This window comes from Dicentrarchus labrax, unplaced genomic scaffold, assembly GCF_905237075.1.
Source record: "Dicentrarchus labrax unplaced genomic scaffold, dlabrax2021, whole genome shotgun sequence".
NCBI classification, from domain to species: domain Eukaryota; kingdom Metazoa; phylum Chordata; class Actinopteri; family Moronidae; genus Dicentrarchus; species Dicentrarchus labrax.
Genome location: NW_026136721.1, coordinates 18,811,924 through 18,829,107, shown reverse-complemented (window position 1 = coordinate 18,829,107; position 17,184 = coordinate 18,811,924). Strand labels below are relative to the sequence as shown.

Sequence of the window (17,184 nt, the reverse complement as noted above, 5' to 3'; positions counted from 1 at the left end):
CTGAAAGGAAGTTGACATGAAAAAGTTCACTAATGTATTATATCATCCAAAGCTGGGGGGCATTCAGCTTACCTCAAAACTAATTCTGGCACCACTGATTTTTCTAAATACTACATTACCCATAAGCCTCAGCCACTAAAACCCATGACCTAGCACATTATTCCACACACTTGTACATATGCTTATACATGCTTAAGTAACCTTTTTGAGTTAATTGTTGCAGTAGTTTTAATGAAGCAGACTTGGGAAAAGTCAGTAGTTTTTTATATGCATTTACTATTGCTTTTAATATATTTATCAAGATTGAAGGTTCTTGATCACAAAACAATCTCAGGTTCGATCCTGATACATCCAAATGTTACAGAACATCTGACTTCCCTGCGTTCACATTATTCTTCCAGAGTCTGCAGGAGGAGGCTGTGTCTTTAGACTTATTGTATTTGTTTTCAGGGGTTGAAATGGTTTAATTCTACTTAAAATAGGTTTCCAATCTTTAAATTTACATTAATTTCGTGAATGTAAGTTTTGCTGACTAATTTGTACAACTATAATTGAATCAAAGCAGCATAAATAATAAAGATGTATGGTTGCACAAACACTGTAATACTGGTCCTACTTTCACACATCGGACAACAGCGACACCCTGAGGCCACTACTGGACATGCACTGACATTACATCGTACACTTAACGCGGCTTGTTAAGAAGAAATTAAGACTTAAAAACAGCAGAATATGACCTCTATATCGCAGATATGTTTGTGCTCTAAGATGCAGATGTCTCACACTGACCAGTTTCCCCGTCAGACCCACCCACCCGGTGCACGCTGGGAGGTGTTGCGCTCAGTCCTGTGACTCTGAGCTGATGTGTGTCGACGCTGCGCTGCAGGTGAACTTTGCTATCCTGATGCTAACCTGATGCTAACAGTCGCAGCAGCACAGCAAGTGTCGATAACGTCGGTCAGTGGTTTTTTTTGTTTAGGACTCTTGTCACTGCAGCTCCAGCTTTCTCTCTGCTAAAAGAAAACAGAGATCACACCAGGACGTCCACGTCGTTGTGTGTTTGTGTGTAGAAGAGAGACACAACTTTAGTGAGCTCGATGTTTCCAGAAAGTTCCGTATTCAGACCGACACACGAGGGTTGACTGAGTCTCTGAAACTCACGCAGACTATCACAATAAATACAGAACATGGCGCTCCTGGAGCTGGTGAGTGTGACCATCACCTCTGTAAGTCCTCAACAGAGCCCACAGTCCGGTACGACGAGCTAACATGCTAGGTTAGCTAGCGACTGGAGCTAGTCCAGTAAAACAAACTGGCGGCCATAGCTCGTGTTTTAAACAGTTTGTCATTGTTTACTATTTGTTGTAACCTCGCATGTCTTGTTATATAGTGTCATCCTGTCCTCTCTCAGGCGGGTGTCAACGTTACGTTCACCGGAGGACTCTGGTAGCTAACGAAGCTAACGTAGCTAACGTAGCTAACCGGCGTCCATGTGACGGTTGGCTAACGGCTCTGTTGATCTTGAAATGTGACTCATGGCTGTCGTCTCATTTCCTCCACATTTAGTAACGATTGCTTCAACACGGCCGCACCAGGACAGAAACTGGACTCATCCGGATCCGGATCCAGGTCAAAGATGGAGTTATCAGCGGTGAGTGAGTCTGCTGTCACTGTTGATGTTCATCATCACACAGCCAGAGAGAGCTGGGTCTGTCTGTCTGTCTGTCTGTTGGTGTGTGTGTGGGGCAGTCAACCTACATGTTAGTAGCGTTTATTCACCAGTACAAATAAAACAAGTCCTAACTGGATTTAAACCCGCGCTTTATTATGAATTACATACCTTTTACCTTAAACTTGAGCATTGTTATTACTGTAAAGTTAATCTACTTATTGATTTGCAACATTTCGCACAATGGCCTAATACACCCAGATATATTTAAACAGACAATATGTCTGCAGCTAGGGGGGTCTCTCACATCAAAGCAGTAACAGAAGATGAAGTTTGATGATGTAGAGTAAGGTGGGATTCATGGTTGTCACTGCAGTCAGCTTCTCTACAATCACAACAATGGGGATATGACACCATATACAGGTGAAACACAGCGTTACCTGAACAAAAGTACAGATTTTTATGGGTTTAATCGTTGTTGGAAACATTTGAGATAATGTAAATACACAACTCACCAAAAGATATAAAATAGGTCTAGTGATTATAGACATTTTAATGTGGAAATGTTACATATTATAGCTTTAAGGGAAAGCTACCATGGTATAAACAGTGTGGCCAAATTGTTAAGTCATTTATATTGTCTCACTGTATTGCCCAGTGCCCTCCTCTAGTTAAACCCCAACAACAAAATCATCTGCCTTTCAGCTGGTTGCCAACAACATTTGAGATTTGCCTTGCTTAGTTACTGACTATGTATCTGAATATTAGAGACTGATCTCCTGTTCATGGTAATGTGAATGCTGTGCGCCTTATTTTGAAATTCAAAAATATTCTGTGGTTTTAGAAGTGTCTAAAACCAAATGATAAACTTGGTTTGTGATGGTTGATCTTTACGAAAGGTTCAACAGAGCTGATGTGGAGGCCATTATTTAAACATGGCATTGATTTTTCTTTAGGACACCATATTGTCATTGTGGGGACATTTGAGGAAGTTTTTTTTGCCACCTCACAGGGATACATGACTGCAAGCAGATCTGTAGATGGCTATTTAATAACTTAAACCCAACACACACACATAAACATACACACAAACGCACACACGCGCAGCCACTTCATGACTCATACCATTTGACAAAGATGCAGTTTAGCAGTGAGCTTTTGGGGGGGGGATACAGATGTGTGAGTGTGTCTCTGAAAGATAAAGATAGAACCCCATAGAAAAACGCAGGCTGGATTAAGCTTCTGCTTTGGCTGTGAAACGGGGGGAGGGAGGACGAGAGGCAGGAGAAAGCCATTGTGGGTCGGCGAGAGAGAGAGAGAGAGAGGGAGAGGGGGTTTATGTGAGGGATGGAGGTTTATTTTATAATATGTTATTTGAAATAGCAGCATCACAGAGAGAGGGAAGTGAAAGAGGGGAAAATGCAGGAAAAACAGGATTCTCAGAGCCGAGCCTCGGGCAGCCTGGGGAAGGTAGGAGTGTGTGTGTGTGTGTGTGTGTGTGTGTGTGTGTGTGTGTGTGTGTGTGTGTGTGTGTGTGTGTGTGTGTGTGTGTGTGTGTGTGTGTGTGTGTGTGTAGTGTGTGCATTAAGTGCCACATGTGTGTAGAAGATACATATAGTGTGTATTGAAGCGGACAGCTTATGTACGGAGTGTTTATTTTATGTTCTTTGTTGTTGATGTAATTATTTGTACATTTTCTTTTCGTATACATGTTTTTTTTTCAAATGCAGCTAAATTAATGTCTGTCTGTCTGTGTGTGTATAATGCTGCCTGTTTGTCCATGAGGCATGTAAGCACAGATAATGTTGAGTCTCAGTTTAATTCTACCCAAGTGTGTGTGTGTGTGTGTGTGTGTGTGTGTGGCGTGTGCGTGTGCGTGGACTGTCTCCTCATATCTCCATCATCTCCACTGTGAGGGAACCTGGCCTCTGCTCTGTGCTACAGGCTTGTGTGTTTAGTAATGTAAATGTCATACGAGCATATTTTAAAATTAAAGTCTCTTCATGTAGCTGTTTGGATGAGGTTTCTCTGCTGTTTCCAGAAGGTCTGTGGCATTCAACAAGAGGTGACCATTGCTGAGAAAGATGTTGAATGGCACCTTTACACTGTGGCTAATCCTTTATTTTTTATCTTTGCCTTTCTCTCTATCCTCCAACACCTCCCCTTTCTGTCCACAACTCTGATTTCTCGCTACATAAACCCCCCCTTCCCCTCTCTGCACTCTCTGTCCGCCATTTCTTTCTCCTGTCACTTCTCTCCCTTCTGTCCTCTCTTTCTTTCCACCTCTCTGTCTCTTTCCTCCTTTGGCCCTCTTTCTGTCTGTCTCTCTGTCTGTCTCTCTCTCCGTCATTGTCCTCAGGCTCACCCGGCTCTCAAAGCCTTTATGTGTGGCTCTCTCAGCGGTACCTGCTCTACGCTGCTCTTCCAGCCTTTGGATCTGGTCAAGACACGGCTGCAGACCCTGCAGAACAACGCCAAGCCGGGGTGTGTGTGCGCACATGTATAACACACACATACATCTCATGTGTATGAACATGACAAACACACAATGTTTCTCCTGTGTGCCACCACATGCATGTACATTAGCATGCCCCTGGTGCTATGTTTTTTTCTATCTCCAGGCACAAAATGACACACACACACACCATTGCAGGACGTTTGCAGGCAGTGCCAGCCTGAATCTGCTGTTATGAGTCGACCCATAAAGGGCAATTAGTCACAACCGCACCATCTAATCATAGCCAAGCTGCTAGGTTGCAATTACTTCCACTGACGATGGGAACAGCATATGTTAAAAGCTAAAAGTGGATTTTTATTTCAAATAATGTTCCATAGGTGGGGGCCAATGCCTGAGTGCTAATTTTCTAGTTTCTGTTCTGTATGTTTTGTCTGTAACCTCAATTTCATCCTGCAGTGCACCGAAGGTGGGGATGTTTTCCGTTTTCATTAACGTTATTAGGACAGAGAATTTCTTCAGCCTGTGGAAAGGAGTTTCACCAGTGAGTAACTGACCTTGTTTATTAGTGTCAACAACAGTTCTTGCAGTTAAAAATCCTGTTACTACATGTATGTATGTATGAATGTCGTCAGTAGTCTGTGAGGGTGTTTGTTCTCCAGCTCAAATCCACGTACACTGTTTTTTGTCTTTCAGCTTACATTAGCATCACCTCTTGCTCTACGAACCAGACAGACACTCAGCTAAACAAAGTCTGCTTTCACAACAAAAATCTGAATATTGCTGTCAAACTATAATATATTTGCACTCCTGTTTGGCTTTTCTTTTTTTTTTTTTTAGCTAAAGACACCTTTAACACATGTTCAACACACTGTTTCCTTTCCTGGCAGTCATTTGTGCGCTGCATCCCCGGCGTGGGCATCTACTTCAGCACTTTCTACTCCCTGAAGCAGCACTACTTTCTGGACCGCGCACCCAACGCTGGCGAGGCTGTTCTTCTTGGAGCGGGTGCCAGAGCTGTGGCTGGCGTCTGCATGCTGCCATTCACGGTCATCAAGACACGCTTTGAGGTGAGGGAACGGTCCTTTACACACTGAGACCTCAACTCACCTGAGATGTGATTTCTTATCTCCTCACAGTCAAGTTTTACTTCCTGTCGTTAACTTGTTAACTGAGCTGTTTACAATTTGTTAGTTAACAGTTGTTAATGAATGATTGCTTTTAGTCAGTGGTGCAGTTTTAGGCAATGGTTTATGATTTGTCATCTATTTATGAACCTGCTTCCTTATTCCTGTTTTGTTATGAGCCACTTTTGTCTGGTGAGACTTTATCCTGGAAAAATAGACCTTGGCACATGTTTAAAATGGGTAACAATAAATCTAAATGAATTGATCCAGCAAAAGCATTTTATGAGCACTCAAGCCACAATGAAAGAAGCTAGTTTTTGTAGGACTGTTGGCTCATCAATATGTTGGAGGAGTCTTATTTCACGCCTTTAGGCACTCCTCATAAACTCATGTTTTTGTCTTAATAAGTAGGTTTTTTCTGTATGAAGCCTTGTTTTAGTAAAAATAAAGCTGAGGAAGACCTCCCTGTTCTTAATCTCGCCCATAAAGCTCTGATTGATCGGTTGTTTCCAACTAGGGAAACACAGCACAACAACCAGACATGAAAAAATGTCTGGAAGCATGCAGAGCTACTTTGTGCTGTGTTGTATATACATGACACACACACACACACACACACACACACACACACACATTATTAACAAAGAGTGAGAATGTGCTTATATGTCCAACCTGTTCATTATTATAGACAGCTTATTCATTAATCAGGAGTTCTGATTAGTTATAGCATTAGTCATTGGCTGACATCACACTGCATAGCTGAGGATAATCAAGATGGTGACCAATAAATAAACCATGAAGTATCTGTGAGTAAGAGACATTGTACCCAATGAATGACCATAAATAATAATAATAAAAACTGATAATGACCACAATCTACAGCAGCAGTCTGTAACACTGTAAAAAAAACAACTGTATCCAGCTCATTGTTTTTTACTCCCACTGTCAAAACTGTAAAAGCAACAGTGTAAATAAACGTGTTTCATATTTATAATGTTCATTTGTTGTTTCAGAGTGGCTGTTACAACTATGTGAGTGTGGCAGGGGCTCTGAGGAGTGTGTATGAGACGGAGGGAGTCAGGGCTCTGTTCTCAGGGCTGACTGCCACACTGCTGCGAGACGCTCCCTTCTCCGGCATCTACGTCATGTTCTACAGCCAGGCCAAGAAGGGACTGCCTCAAGGTGAGACCTGCACTGCATCAGCAAATCAAAATGGAGGTCATTAAAATGTGAAGCACTAATGGCTATAGATCTGATGAGCAAAGGATGGCTCAAGTGTTGTCCTTGTACAACCGTGTAGTGAATGGTTAAGTGCTTTTGAATCTTTGGCCTCCAAAAGGGGGCTTGTAGTGCTTGTATGTCTTAAACCTTAAAGTGTGCTCAGTGGCCAGCAACACAAAGTGCGTTTCCATCCACATGTTTTTATGTTAATTTCCAATTAATAAATCAAAAATGCTGGAAATGCGCATTAATTCATATTTTCCTTTGCAGTTTTTTGTCTGGAAATTCTGTGAATATTTGCACTAGATTTGGATATAAACTTGATTCAATGTTTATATTCATTTCAGTGACTAGAACTCCACTCTGTCTGGATGTGAGATCAATATGAGATTGTTCTTTCTACAGAAGCTTTTTCCTGTCTATCTTTTTGCAGTAGAGCCCAATAAATATATTGGCCAGGCCGATATATAGCGTGTAGAGAAAGTGGCCCCTCTCCCAGCTGCATTTCAGCGGCAGGTAGTAGTAATCAGGTCCCCTTTTATTTGGAAATGTTTTATTTTGCTTAGTGTTTTAGTTTGAAATGTTCAATTTCAGCTCAGTGAAGCAGTTTAAACACTTTATTTTTCTTTTTATATATAATTTTGCTTCAAATAAAGACAAGCATTTCTCTACACCTTATTCTTGTTTAAAAATCATTCACATTATATGAAAGTTATGGAGAGCGATAAAAAGGTGACCTTATGGTGTTAAAGGCGACGCAATGAAAAATTTGGGTGCACCTAAATTTTGTACTGGTGCACCAAAAAAAAAAGTTAGGCGCACCAGTGCAACCAATGCAAAAAGTTAGTCTGGAGCCCTGCATTCCTTTTAACTCTTAAATATTGGTATCAGCCTCAAATATGCAGCACTGGTCAGGCTGTAATTAGCAGCAAATTGCGCCTCACAGTAGACCTGTAGTGTCCGACCTTTTTCCTTAAGGGACCCATTTTCTATCATTTAATAAACTGACGACTCCTGACTGAAGGGACATATTTTATGGATTTATATAATTATTACATTCAAAACTGTACAATGAACTCAAATAGTCAACACAACAACTGCAAGAAGTTTGTGTAAAACAAGTTATTTGGATGATGTTTTTCCTATTTAGGGAACTTTTTATACAATTCTCTGTCTGTAAGATGTTTTTAATCATACAGACTAATTTAATCAACAATCATACACACACATACAATTGACAAATTTAGTGTTTTCCTGGCACTCGGTCATTGTTAGATTAGACAATTTCCTTAACAAATTACTTTACATTTACATTTTTTCACATAAGTGAACCAAATGCTGAGATATAGGCTCTATAAGGTTTTTTACAGGTTGGGAACCACTGCAATAGACGATATACTCTTCTATTTTCTCTTGATACCTGACTTCTCTTCTCTCAGAGGTGGCTTCGTCAGCCTACGCCCCGCTGGCGAACTTCAGCTGTGGGGTGGTGGCAGGCATCATGGCGTCGCTGGCCACACAGCCTGCTGATGTGGTGAAGACCCACATTCAGATCAGCCCATCCCAGTGGAGGACGTCAGATGCTGTTCGCTTCATCTATATGGTGCGTGTTTGCTTTTCTCTTAATGCATGTGTAGGTCACTTTCAGGGAGAAGAGGTGCTAGCAACGCTCATTCTTGTGGGCGAAAAGCGTAACATTAACAGCGCCGTATCATACTGAACGTTCTTGCTCTGTACTCTCCCTCAGGAACATGGCATGAAGGGTTTTTTCCGCGGGGCGGTACCCAGGTCCCTGCGACGCACTCTGATGGCTGCTATGGCTTGGACTGTCTATGAGCAGCTGATGGCTCGAATGGGCCTCAAATCCTGAAGAGCGACCGTGTTGAGCCACAATAAAACAGGATGATACACGAAGGGTTAATGATACACAGTATGTTTCTCACTGAAAGAAGAAAAGGGATTCGAGGAGCGCGTAGAGACCGTGAACCAGCACTACCAAGATTTTGAAAAGAGGAAGAGGGAGGATAAATGTCTGGGGGAAAAAGCGAGAATGCTATGTGTGTTTCTTTGTGGATATTTAAATGTTTGTGAAAATGTGCCTGTTTGTGTCTGTAGGTGTGTGAGTTTGACATTGTGATGTTACAACTGACACATTCTTATGTCAATCTTGGACTGAAGTGACACTCCCTGCTGTGAAGTGAAGTGAACTTGTTCCTCCTCTCACTACTTACGTTTTGGCACCACTGAGGTGCGGCTGCCACAGAAAAATAAGAAACACTGCCCCCCGACAGAGGGCCCGTTACTGTTCAGCTTAGATGCCTTTGACAAGGTATTTTAAAATGCTGGCAAGACAAATGGGAAACTCAGCAAGCTGGTGTACTGTACATCTGCTGAGGTAACCAAAAACAAAGCACTGCAGCAAGAGGAGCTCTGGCTTCTGCCGTATTTATGAAACTTGCGTAAGCTTGGGCAATGTCTCTTACTTGCCAATTAACAACCAGACTTTGATATTTAATTTGTTTCAGGCTCAGACAATCACAAGCACTCACACAGCTGCATTATGGGAAGAAATTCACAATAAGCCTTTGTTGTCATACTGCTCAAAACTATGCTAATTTAAAGTTTATATACAACTGTGGTGCATTTACTCAGCATCGTGGAACCAGACAAACTTTTTTTAAAAGAGGTCATGTTAGTCACATCTGTGCTTAAAGAAACACAGCTGAAAATAACCTGTGATGGCTTCTGAGTCAGATCAGGATTTTGTGGGGTTTTATGAGTTTTATAATTTAAATGCTTTTTTTTTTAATTTTATTTTTTTGGTCTCCTGCGCCTTTTATTATTTGGGTTATTTTTCTACACATTTAGGTAAATATTTTAATGACAGGGTGAAATTGAAATCTTACAAATATGTCACATTTTGTTCCTGTGATTGAATGAGGAGCCTGTGAGCATATTTTTTGAACATTAAGCTTGCAAGGGAAGCATTGCTTAATCATTGTGCTACTAAAATGTTTATAAATGTTATACAGTATCCATGTCATTGTGCGACAGCTGTGGACACTTTCCAGCCTCTTCCTGGCTTTGTAAATATTCAACACTGGCCGATCCACACCCGCTCAGTGACGTGAACTTTCTAGACTACTTTCTAGGCCAGAAGGCGGATCTCAATACAGAACTGTTGGCTGTAACTAATTGAGGCCATATTTTTATGTTGCTTGTACAGTGTGCCCTTTGCTATAAATAGTATTTATTATTGTTGATATAAAAAAGAGGTGATATATTGAGAACAGTTGTTATATATAACTGTTTAAAGGAATAATGCCAAACGGAAGATCTCGTTGGTTGGGGAGATTGAAATACTTGGATCATTCTGCATTCAGAGTGTAAACGCACTGAACCTTTTGGTAACGTAACAGAATATATAACAGGAAGGTTGTGTAGCAAAAACAGAAAATTAATGACATGAGTTGATTTCTAAAGGCCTCAGTGTTTGCTGTGTAACACAAACTGTGTCTGACTAAATGTGCCGTAATCCACACCTGGAAGTTTTTACCTCGTCCATTATCTTCATCACCACACAACTCCTGTAGTCTCTGTTGATCCTGTGTTGACTATATTTTATATGGTCATTGTTATTGTAGATATTTGGTCTGTGCATGCGTTTGCTCAGACAGATGCTGTGCCTGCCTGGTTTTTAACTTCAATAAATTTCTCTGTTTTTTTTTTAAAAAAGGTCATTTTGACTTTTTTTATTTTGGAAATTAAGAAGAGTGATTTGTTGTAAATTTTCCTTTATTTCTTTATACCAGCTGTACATATACAATCAACCATGTTATCAACAAACTCATTAAACATATGGTGCTACTATTGTCAGAGAGCCACTAGATATGACCATTATAAGCACAATATATTAAACATAATTTATGGAATAAAGCAACAGTTTTCAACATTTAATGAGGTCTAAAAAGGTCTTCTACACCAGTGGTTGCCAACCCAGTCCTCAAGTTCAGGTAGACCTGTTTCTGCTGCTCAACCCGTCAGCAATAAAAAACGTCATTAGAGAAAGCGTGATAAAGTAGAGCTGCAAGTTCTGCTGTCCTGCATGTTAAGGACTGGGTTGGGAACCGCTGTTGTATACACTGTAGGAAGGTTGTAATTAGAGAAACAGATTTAATGTTAAATTTTAATAAGCTTTCTATCTATTTTTTCAACATTTGATTAAATATGTTATAAATGAACATAAAGTTAACTTAAAGCTAAAATCAAAACACTCTCTTTACTTTGTCATGATAGTACAAATGGCACTAATAATTAGAAATATTTGAACAAAACTGATATTTTAAAGCAGCCTGTGAAACGAAGTAATTAACATTTGGAATGAGCGAAACGTAACATTATACCTTTCCAGCAAGAAGAGTAGATGTTGATTAAAATAACAATGAGATTTAATAGCAGATGAAGTGGAGGCTGTCCTCACAGTCCCAGTTCTCCCACTGTCCCCCTTTGGTTAAAGCTCCACAGCGTTTCATTATTGGACATTGGTAGTCCTCTTCTCCTCCTTCTGCCCAGTTCTCATACACCAGAGGGTCTCTGTCCACCCACAGCCAGCGGTCCCCCAGGAAACGCAGCCCGATCCACACCCGCTGAGTGATGTCGTTGTGCTGGATCTTTCTCAGCGCCTGAAGGTTCTCGGTCTCAGAGACCAGGCTTGTGAGTGTAGTGTGTTCCTGACTGCAGTGTAACAGTGCATGCTCCCAGGTCTTCTTTTCTTCCACCAGGATCAGGTTGAAGCATAAAAAAGGCAGACTCACAGATGACTTTATGTTATACCACCCAGGCACCCAATTCTGCCCATTCCAATTGCAGTTTTGCCAACAAACGGCAGCAACAGATTGGTACCCTTCCCCATCTGGTTCATTCGAAGCCCACAGTACATATTTTGAATTTCCTCCTCCTGACCACTTCCACTGTGTTCCATCTAGGTAGAGACCAACCCAGACCCATTGACCGATGTTCCCTGCTGCGTCTTTCAGCCTCTCTTCATCCCACCATGAAGAAACAGAGGAAAGATCAGTGTAGTGTTCTCTGCAGTGCTGCTGAGCCAAATCCCATGTTAACCGTTGTTGCACTAATACATGCTTTCCTAACTGCGCTGAAACACTCAAAAGTATTACGAGTATTTTCAAAACCACAAACTCCATGGTGGTGAAGTTTACAGATGATTGTTAGGATGAATATAAAACAAACGGTCTGTTCAAGGTGAAGCCTGTGTTTCAGTGTGGTCCCTCCTCTATTGTCTCTTCACAGTCAACAAAACACTGACGAAGGGTTTGTAGCCATCGGGCAGGTCATCAGTTTTGCCTTGGAAATTTACTTGAAATGTATTTGACCATGTATGTGTGTGTGTGTGTGTGTGTGTGTGTGTGTGTGTGTGGAATGTGTGGTATTGCGCTTTTACATTGCCTTGTGCCAAAAGTAAACATATGTCAAGAGAAACAAGATAGGTGATGTTTGTTACACTTAATATCTTAATTCTTCTTCATTTCCTCAGTACAACAAAAGTTGCAGCCAAGTAAAATAATCCAGTTTTGAGGCAACTGAGGCAAGCATTTCAGTGTGTATGGCACTGCTGTAGTTGATTATAAAATCCATTGACTGCCTCTTATTGAATTAGATCATCAGACTTCAACGCACCTGGCATTTAGGCAAGGAGCATGAGTTCCAGTTACACCTCACCGTTTCCACACAAATCCTCAATTATTAAAATGGATTATTGACCATAAAAAGCTGGCAACTTTCCCCGGGGATCACAAGCCACTGTGGTCCCAAAGGCTCCAGATGCATTGTGTGTCAGAAGTTTTTCAAAGTAACACAGTGGCCCAGATTGATATGAAAATGTAGTTTTCTTACTCCCCCATGCCAATAACCAGAAGAGGCCAGTGGTTCATTCTAGCTTCATTTCAGAAGTATAATAAACCATAACATTGTTTTTACTACATTTGCAAGGGATTTATCTGAAGTCAGTGAAGCCTCCATAAATTTCCCTAAACAAAGTTTGCCTGTAGGAAGTTTATTTCCATTTGACCTTAAGAAACAATAGGCGAAAACAAGTCCTGTTTGAATCATATCCTGACTGCCTTTTCACTTTAAAACAACTTCCAGAACTTCAGTGAATTGCATTGTGTAGTCTTTTGGCAAAATAGAGAAGTATTGTGTCCAAATCTGTTACCTACTGGATTATGTGATGCAAGAGGACCAACAGAGGATAAAAAGCCTGATGGATTTATGAGTCAGGTGTAAGGCCCCTACAGATAGACCTATAGGCCTATTGGCCACCAGTTTCTCCATGGCATAATTTGTGGTAACAGCAGTTCAAATATGGTTGAGTGACAATTAAATTCCTAATCTCTTTACAGAATCCGATGGGTCCCCAGAAACCAGGGATTCAACATGACTCAGAGTCTATAGCCATGCTAGCAGCTGTACTGAGGCACAGCAGTGTTTTCAGCTAAATGCTAAAATGCTCAAAATGACAATGCTTAACAGGGTGATTTTTAGCAGGTCAATGGTTAATCATGTTCATCTTAGTTTAGTTTGTTAGCATGCTAACATTTCCTAATTAGCACTAAACACAAACAGCTGAGGCTGATGGGAACATATTGCAAGAAAAAGTACAGTTTTTTGACCTAATGGAGGAAAAACCTAAAAACAACACTGTAAACAAGGATCAAGAAATTATTGTAAACTAAAATAAAAATGAAAACTAGACTGTGTGAAAATAAAACTGAAATACAGCTTCATGTCTAGATTGAAAAAAAACAACCTATAAATACATGAAAAGTAATTTAAATGCAGTGTAGAAAAGGCCCAGAAGGTGTATAATGGGGTGGGCACAGATTGAAAAGTAAATACATATTAGGAAAATAAAACTGTAAAAGAATAACTTAGATATTGCTGAAAGAATTGTGATCTTGTGTTAAATGAGATTTTCTATGGTCTTTCCATTAATGTACATATATTTTTAATCCAGTGTAAATGAAGTGAAAAAACTGGACACAACAATATTATTTACTGTTGACATGAAACCCACACTGTAGCTCTGCTTTCCATACATTCATTATTACTGTACAACTTATCATTACTTACACTCTCACATTCAGATACAGATGAAGTTGAGTTAATCCTCACAGTCCCAGTTCTCCCACCTTCCCTCTTTGGTTAAAGCTCCACAGCGTTTCTATACTGGTGGTCCTGTTCTTCTCCTTCTGGCCAGGCTGGTGCACCAGAGGGTCACTGGTCACCCTCAGCCAGCTGTGCTCCAGGTAACGTAGGCCGATCCACAATGATGTCAACTTTCTGAATCACCTTCTGGGCCAGAAGGTTCTCGGTCCCAGAAAGCAGGCTGGTGAGGTTCATGTGGTTCTCTCTGCAATGCTCCAGAGCCTCCTCCCAGGACTTCTTTACCTCCATCACGATGAGGTTTAAGCAGAATAAGTGCCCTTTCACTGCTGCTACTACACCACTTATCACTGGACCAGAAGACATAATCCTCATAAGCACTGATTTAAAAGTTTTTAGGTTGGCGTATTCTCCTCCTGACCACCTCCAGAGCAGTCGTCGGCATCCCTGTAGAGACCGATACATCCTGAATCGCCATCACTCACAGACCTTCTGAACGCCTGAGGCTCTAACTCATTGGTGATGGGTGACAGAATCAATGTTTGCATACGTATAAAACAGGGATGACTTTAACTAATTCAAATAATGTATCTACAAAGCGAATTTTCTTAATAGGGGATGTAAAGGTTATTTTAAAAGACGTGTTGCTGTGTAAAGACCTCAGTGCAAACACAACACATGACCAGACAGACAACAAACAAAAAGTAAACAACGTGCATAGAAGTGCAATTTCAAATGTTTGAAATGCTGGTTTCAAAAACAATATTTAAAATGCCACCAGTGGGGTTAGGTGTACTTGTACTATGTCCATAAATAAATAATAAGTAGGGTGAAGATCCCAAAGCAGCTCAGGCATTAATGAGTCTGATATAACTGAATGACTGACTGTTTTGTGGACCTCAAGTTTCCTCAGAAAGAAGTGGCATTGCTGATATTTGGAGAAGATGATTTCAGTGTTTGAATTTTGAATGAGTTTGTGGTCAATTGTGGTGCCGAGGTATTTGTACACCTCTACTCTTTCTATAGCCTGGCCATTGACCTCCAGTTTAGGTTTGGTGAACTGTCCACGACAGAAATCAGTAACCAGCTCCTTGGTCTTAGAGGCATTGAGGTCAAGGTAATTCTCCCTACACCACTACCATCTCAGCCTGGAGCTTCCCTTTGGAGTTACTGGTATCCACAATGACTGTGTTGTCGGAGCATGTAATGTATTTTACTTCTGGGTCAGAGCTTCTGCAGTTATCGGCGTATAGAAAGAAGAACACAGGGTTACTGATCCCTGTGGGGCTCCAGTGGAGATGGTTCGAGTGGCCATTAATTCTGCCCACTTGTCAGAAGTCAAGTCAAAAATGAAAGAACCCAGAGAATCAGATGTGATTTAATGTCCATTTGTAGCATTTTCCCAGATGAAATGCTTTTTGGTGAGTGTGACTTTCAAGGCTTTTGTGATCCAGGGCTTGTTGTTAGAGAAAACCTTGACAGATTTTGTGGGGACTATAATTTCCTCACAAAAGGTGATGTAGTGCATGACGACATCAGAAGCCTCTTCTAAGCTTCTAAGCCAGCACATCCTGTGTCACATACTTTCACCAGTTTCTTATGTGTTTCTTGTATACATTCTGAACATTTCAAAAGCAGATGTTAATTGTTTTATTGCCCCTGGTGGTGCATGTCTTGTACTGCTGATAAATCAGGAGTTTTTTGTTCAATATTTACAGTATTGAAAGAAAGACTATATTCATATAGTCTCTGACTATGTGTGACGTTGCCAGATGGAGGGATGTAAACAAGCACTAGGGCAAGCTGACCAAACTCTTGGGGAAGATACTTTGGTCTAACAGTCACAGCTAACAGCTCTCTATCAGGTGTACAGCAGGACTTCTTCACATTAGCGGTCCTACTCACTGTGTCTTTTCTTGCTGCTCACAGTTTCCAGTAGCAGTAGATTCTCCCGAGTGTACCGCAGTGTTCGACCTCCAAGAGCCCTTGTTCCCACGGGTGCTGCCAGTAGCGTCTCGGTTGTCCAAAACAGGAACAACAGCAGTAGAGAAATCCATGTCCTCATGATTGACACATTGATACAAATCTAATGTAGTCCAGTTCAGAAGGATGTCGTGCAGGACTCTTGTACAAAATTACCAGTTGCCACTCGACAAACAAAAGCAAATGCAAAACAAGTCTAGTGCAAAACGATCATTCAAATTAATTTAATTTGGCTCCTTCTTGTTTGGGTAAATGGTATTGTCAGCTTCTGTGTTTGTGTGGCCTGTCCTCCATCCAGGTATCCATGGTTGAGAGGAGGTGGTGTGTGTCAGGTCCTCCATAATCCGTCCTCTTTGCTCATGATTTACAATTTTGTCATCATAACTGTAGGTTTGTATTTTTTTGTTAATCTGTACAGACGACATCCATTCTATGGCAACATCATTCGCCACCATGGTCTCAACTTGTTGTTATGCCGACAACATCCAGCCTTACATCTCCACCAAATCCATCACCTCCGCCACACACTCCACTCTCCCCAACTGCCTCACTGACATTAAATCCTGGATGCCCACCAACTTCCTCAAACTTAACTGCGACAAAACAGACATGATCATCATCTGCCCCAAATCCATCACTAAAACCATTCACAGTAACTGCCTCACCGTCGACACCTCCACCCTGTCTCCATCCCCTCACAGTCACAACCTCTGAGTCATCTTTGACAATAACCTCTCCTTTAAACACCACATAAACCAAATCACCAGAATTACCTTTTTTCACCTTAAAAACATAGCCCGACCCCGCCCATCACTCTCCTTCTCTGCTGCAGAAACCCTCATCCACGCCTTCATCACCTCCAGAATCGATTACTGCAGCAGCATCCTCTATGGCACACCATCCAAAACTTTAAATAAACTCCAGTACATCCAGAACTCTGCTGCTCGTCTGCTCACCCACACCCGAACCCGTGACCACATTACCCCTGTCCTCCAGAACCTTCACTGGCTCCCAGTCCCACAACGTATTCAGTTCAAAATCCTCCTCCTCACACACGAAGCCCTCCATAACCAGGCCCCTTCCTACCTCACTGACCTGCTCCACCGCCACAATCCATCCCATAGCCTCCGCTCATCTGATGCAAACCTCCTGACTCCACCACCCAGGACCAAGCACCCAACCTGGGGCGACAGAGCCTTCTCTGTAGCTGCCCCCTCCCTCTGGAACTCTCTCCCCAAACACATCCGTGACTGCACCGACCTTCCAGCGTTCAAATCTCTGACAAAAACTCACCTTTTTAAAATTGCTGTTAATGTTTAGCTTAGTCTGATGTGTTTTTATTGTTTCACTATTTGATGTTGTTTTGCTTCTTCTATGTTTTTATGTAAAGTGTCTTTGAGTATTTAGAAAAGCGCTTATAAATAAAATGTATTTTATATATATACACACACATATATGTTTGTCCTGGGAGAGAGAGCTTTGATTTCACAAAAACTGAAACAGATATTTTTTATTTTTTTATCCATAGAAACATCTGGCACTTTGGG

At 41.3% G+C, this 17,184-nt stretch overlaps 1 protein-coding gene across 2 annotated transcripts; it reads left to right on the top strand.

Moving 5' to 3' along the window:
• Positions 1-834: 834 nt before the first annotated feature.
• On the top strand, positions 835-10,344 carry slc25a38b (solute carrier family 25 member 38b). 2 transcript variants are annotated; one of them, XM_051385682.1, is made up of 8 exons: positions 835-957; positions 1,567-1,651; positions 4,029-4,153; positions 4,584-4,668; positions 5,015-5,194; positions 6,265-6,433; positions 7,912-8,075; positions 8,220-10,344. In XM_051385682.1, exons 2-8 carry the CDS (start codon positions 1,637-1,639, stop codon positions 8,340-8,342), a joined length of 861 nt encoding a protein of 286 aa, XP_051241642.1. In that variant the 5' UTR covers positions 835-957; positions 1,567-1,636; the 3' UTR covers positions 8,343-10,344. The 2 variants fall into 2 exon arrangements, with proteins under 2 accessions (XP_051241642.1, XP_051241641.1); XM_051385681.1 differs by having other exon boundaries at positions 836-1,205.
• The last annotated feature ends 6,840 nt before the right edge of the window (positions 10,345-17,184 follow it).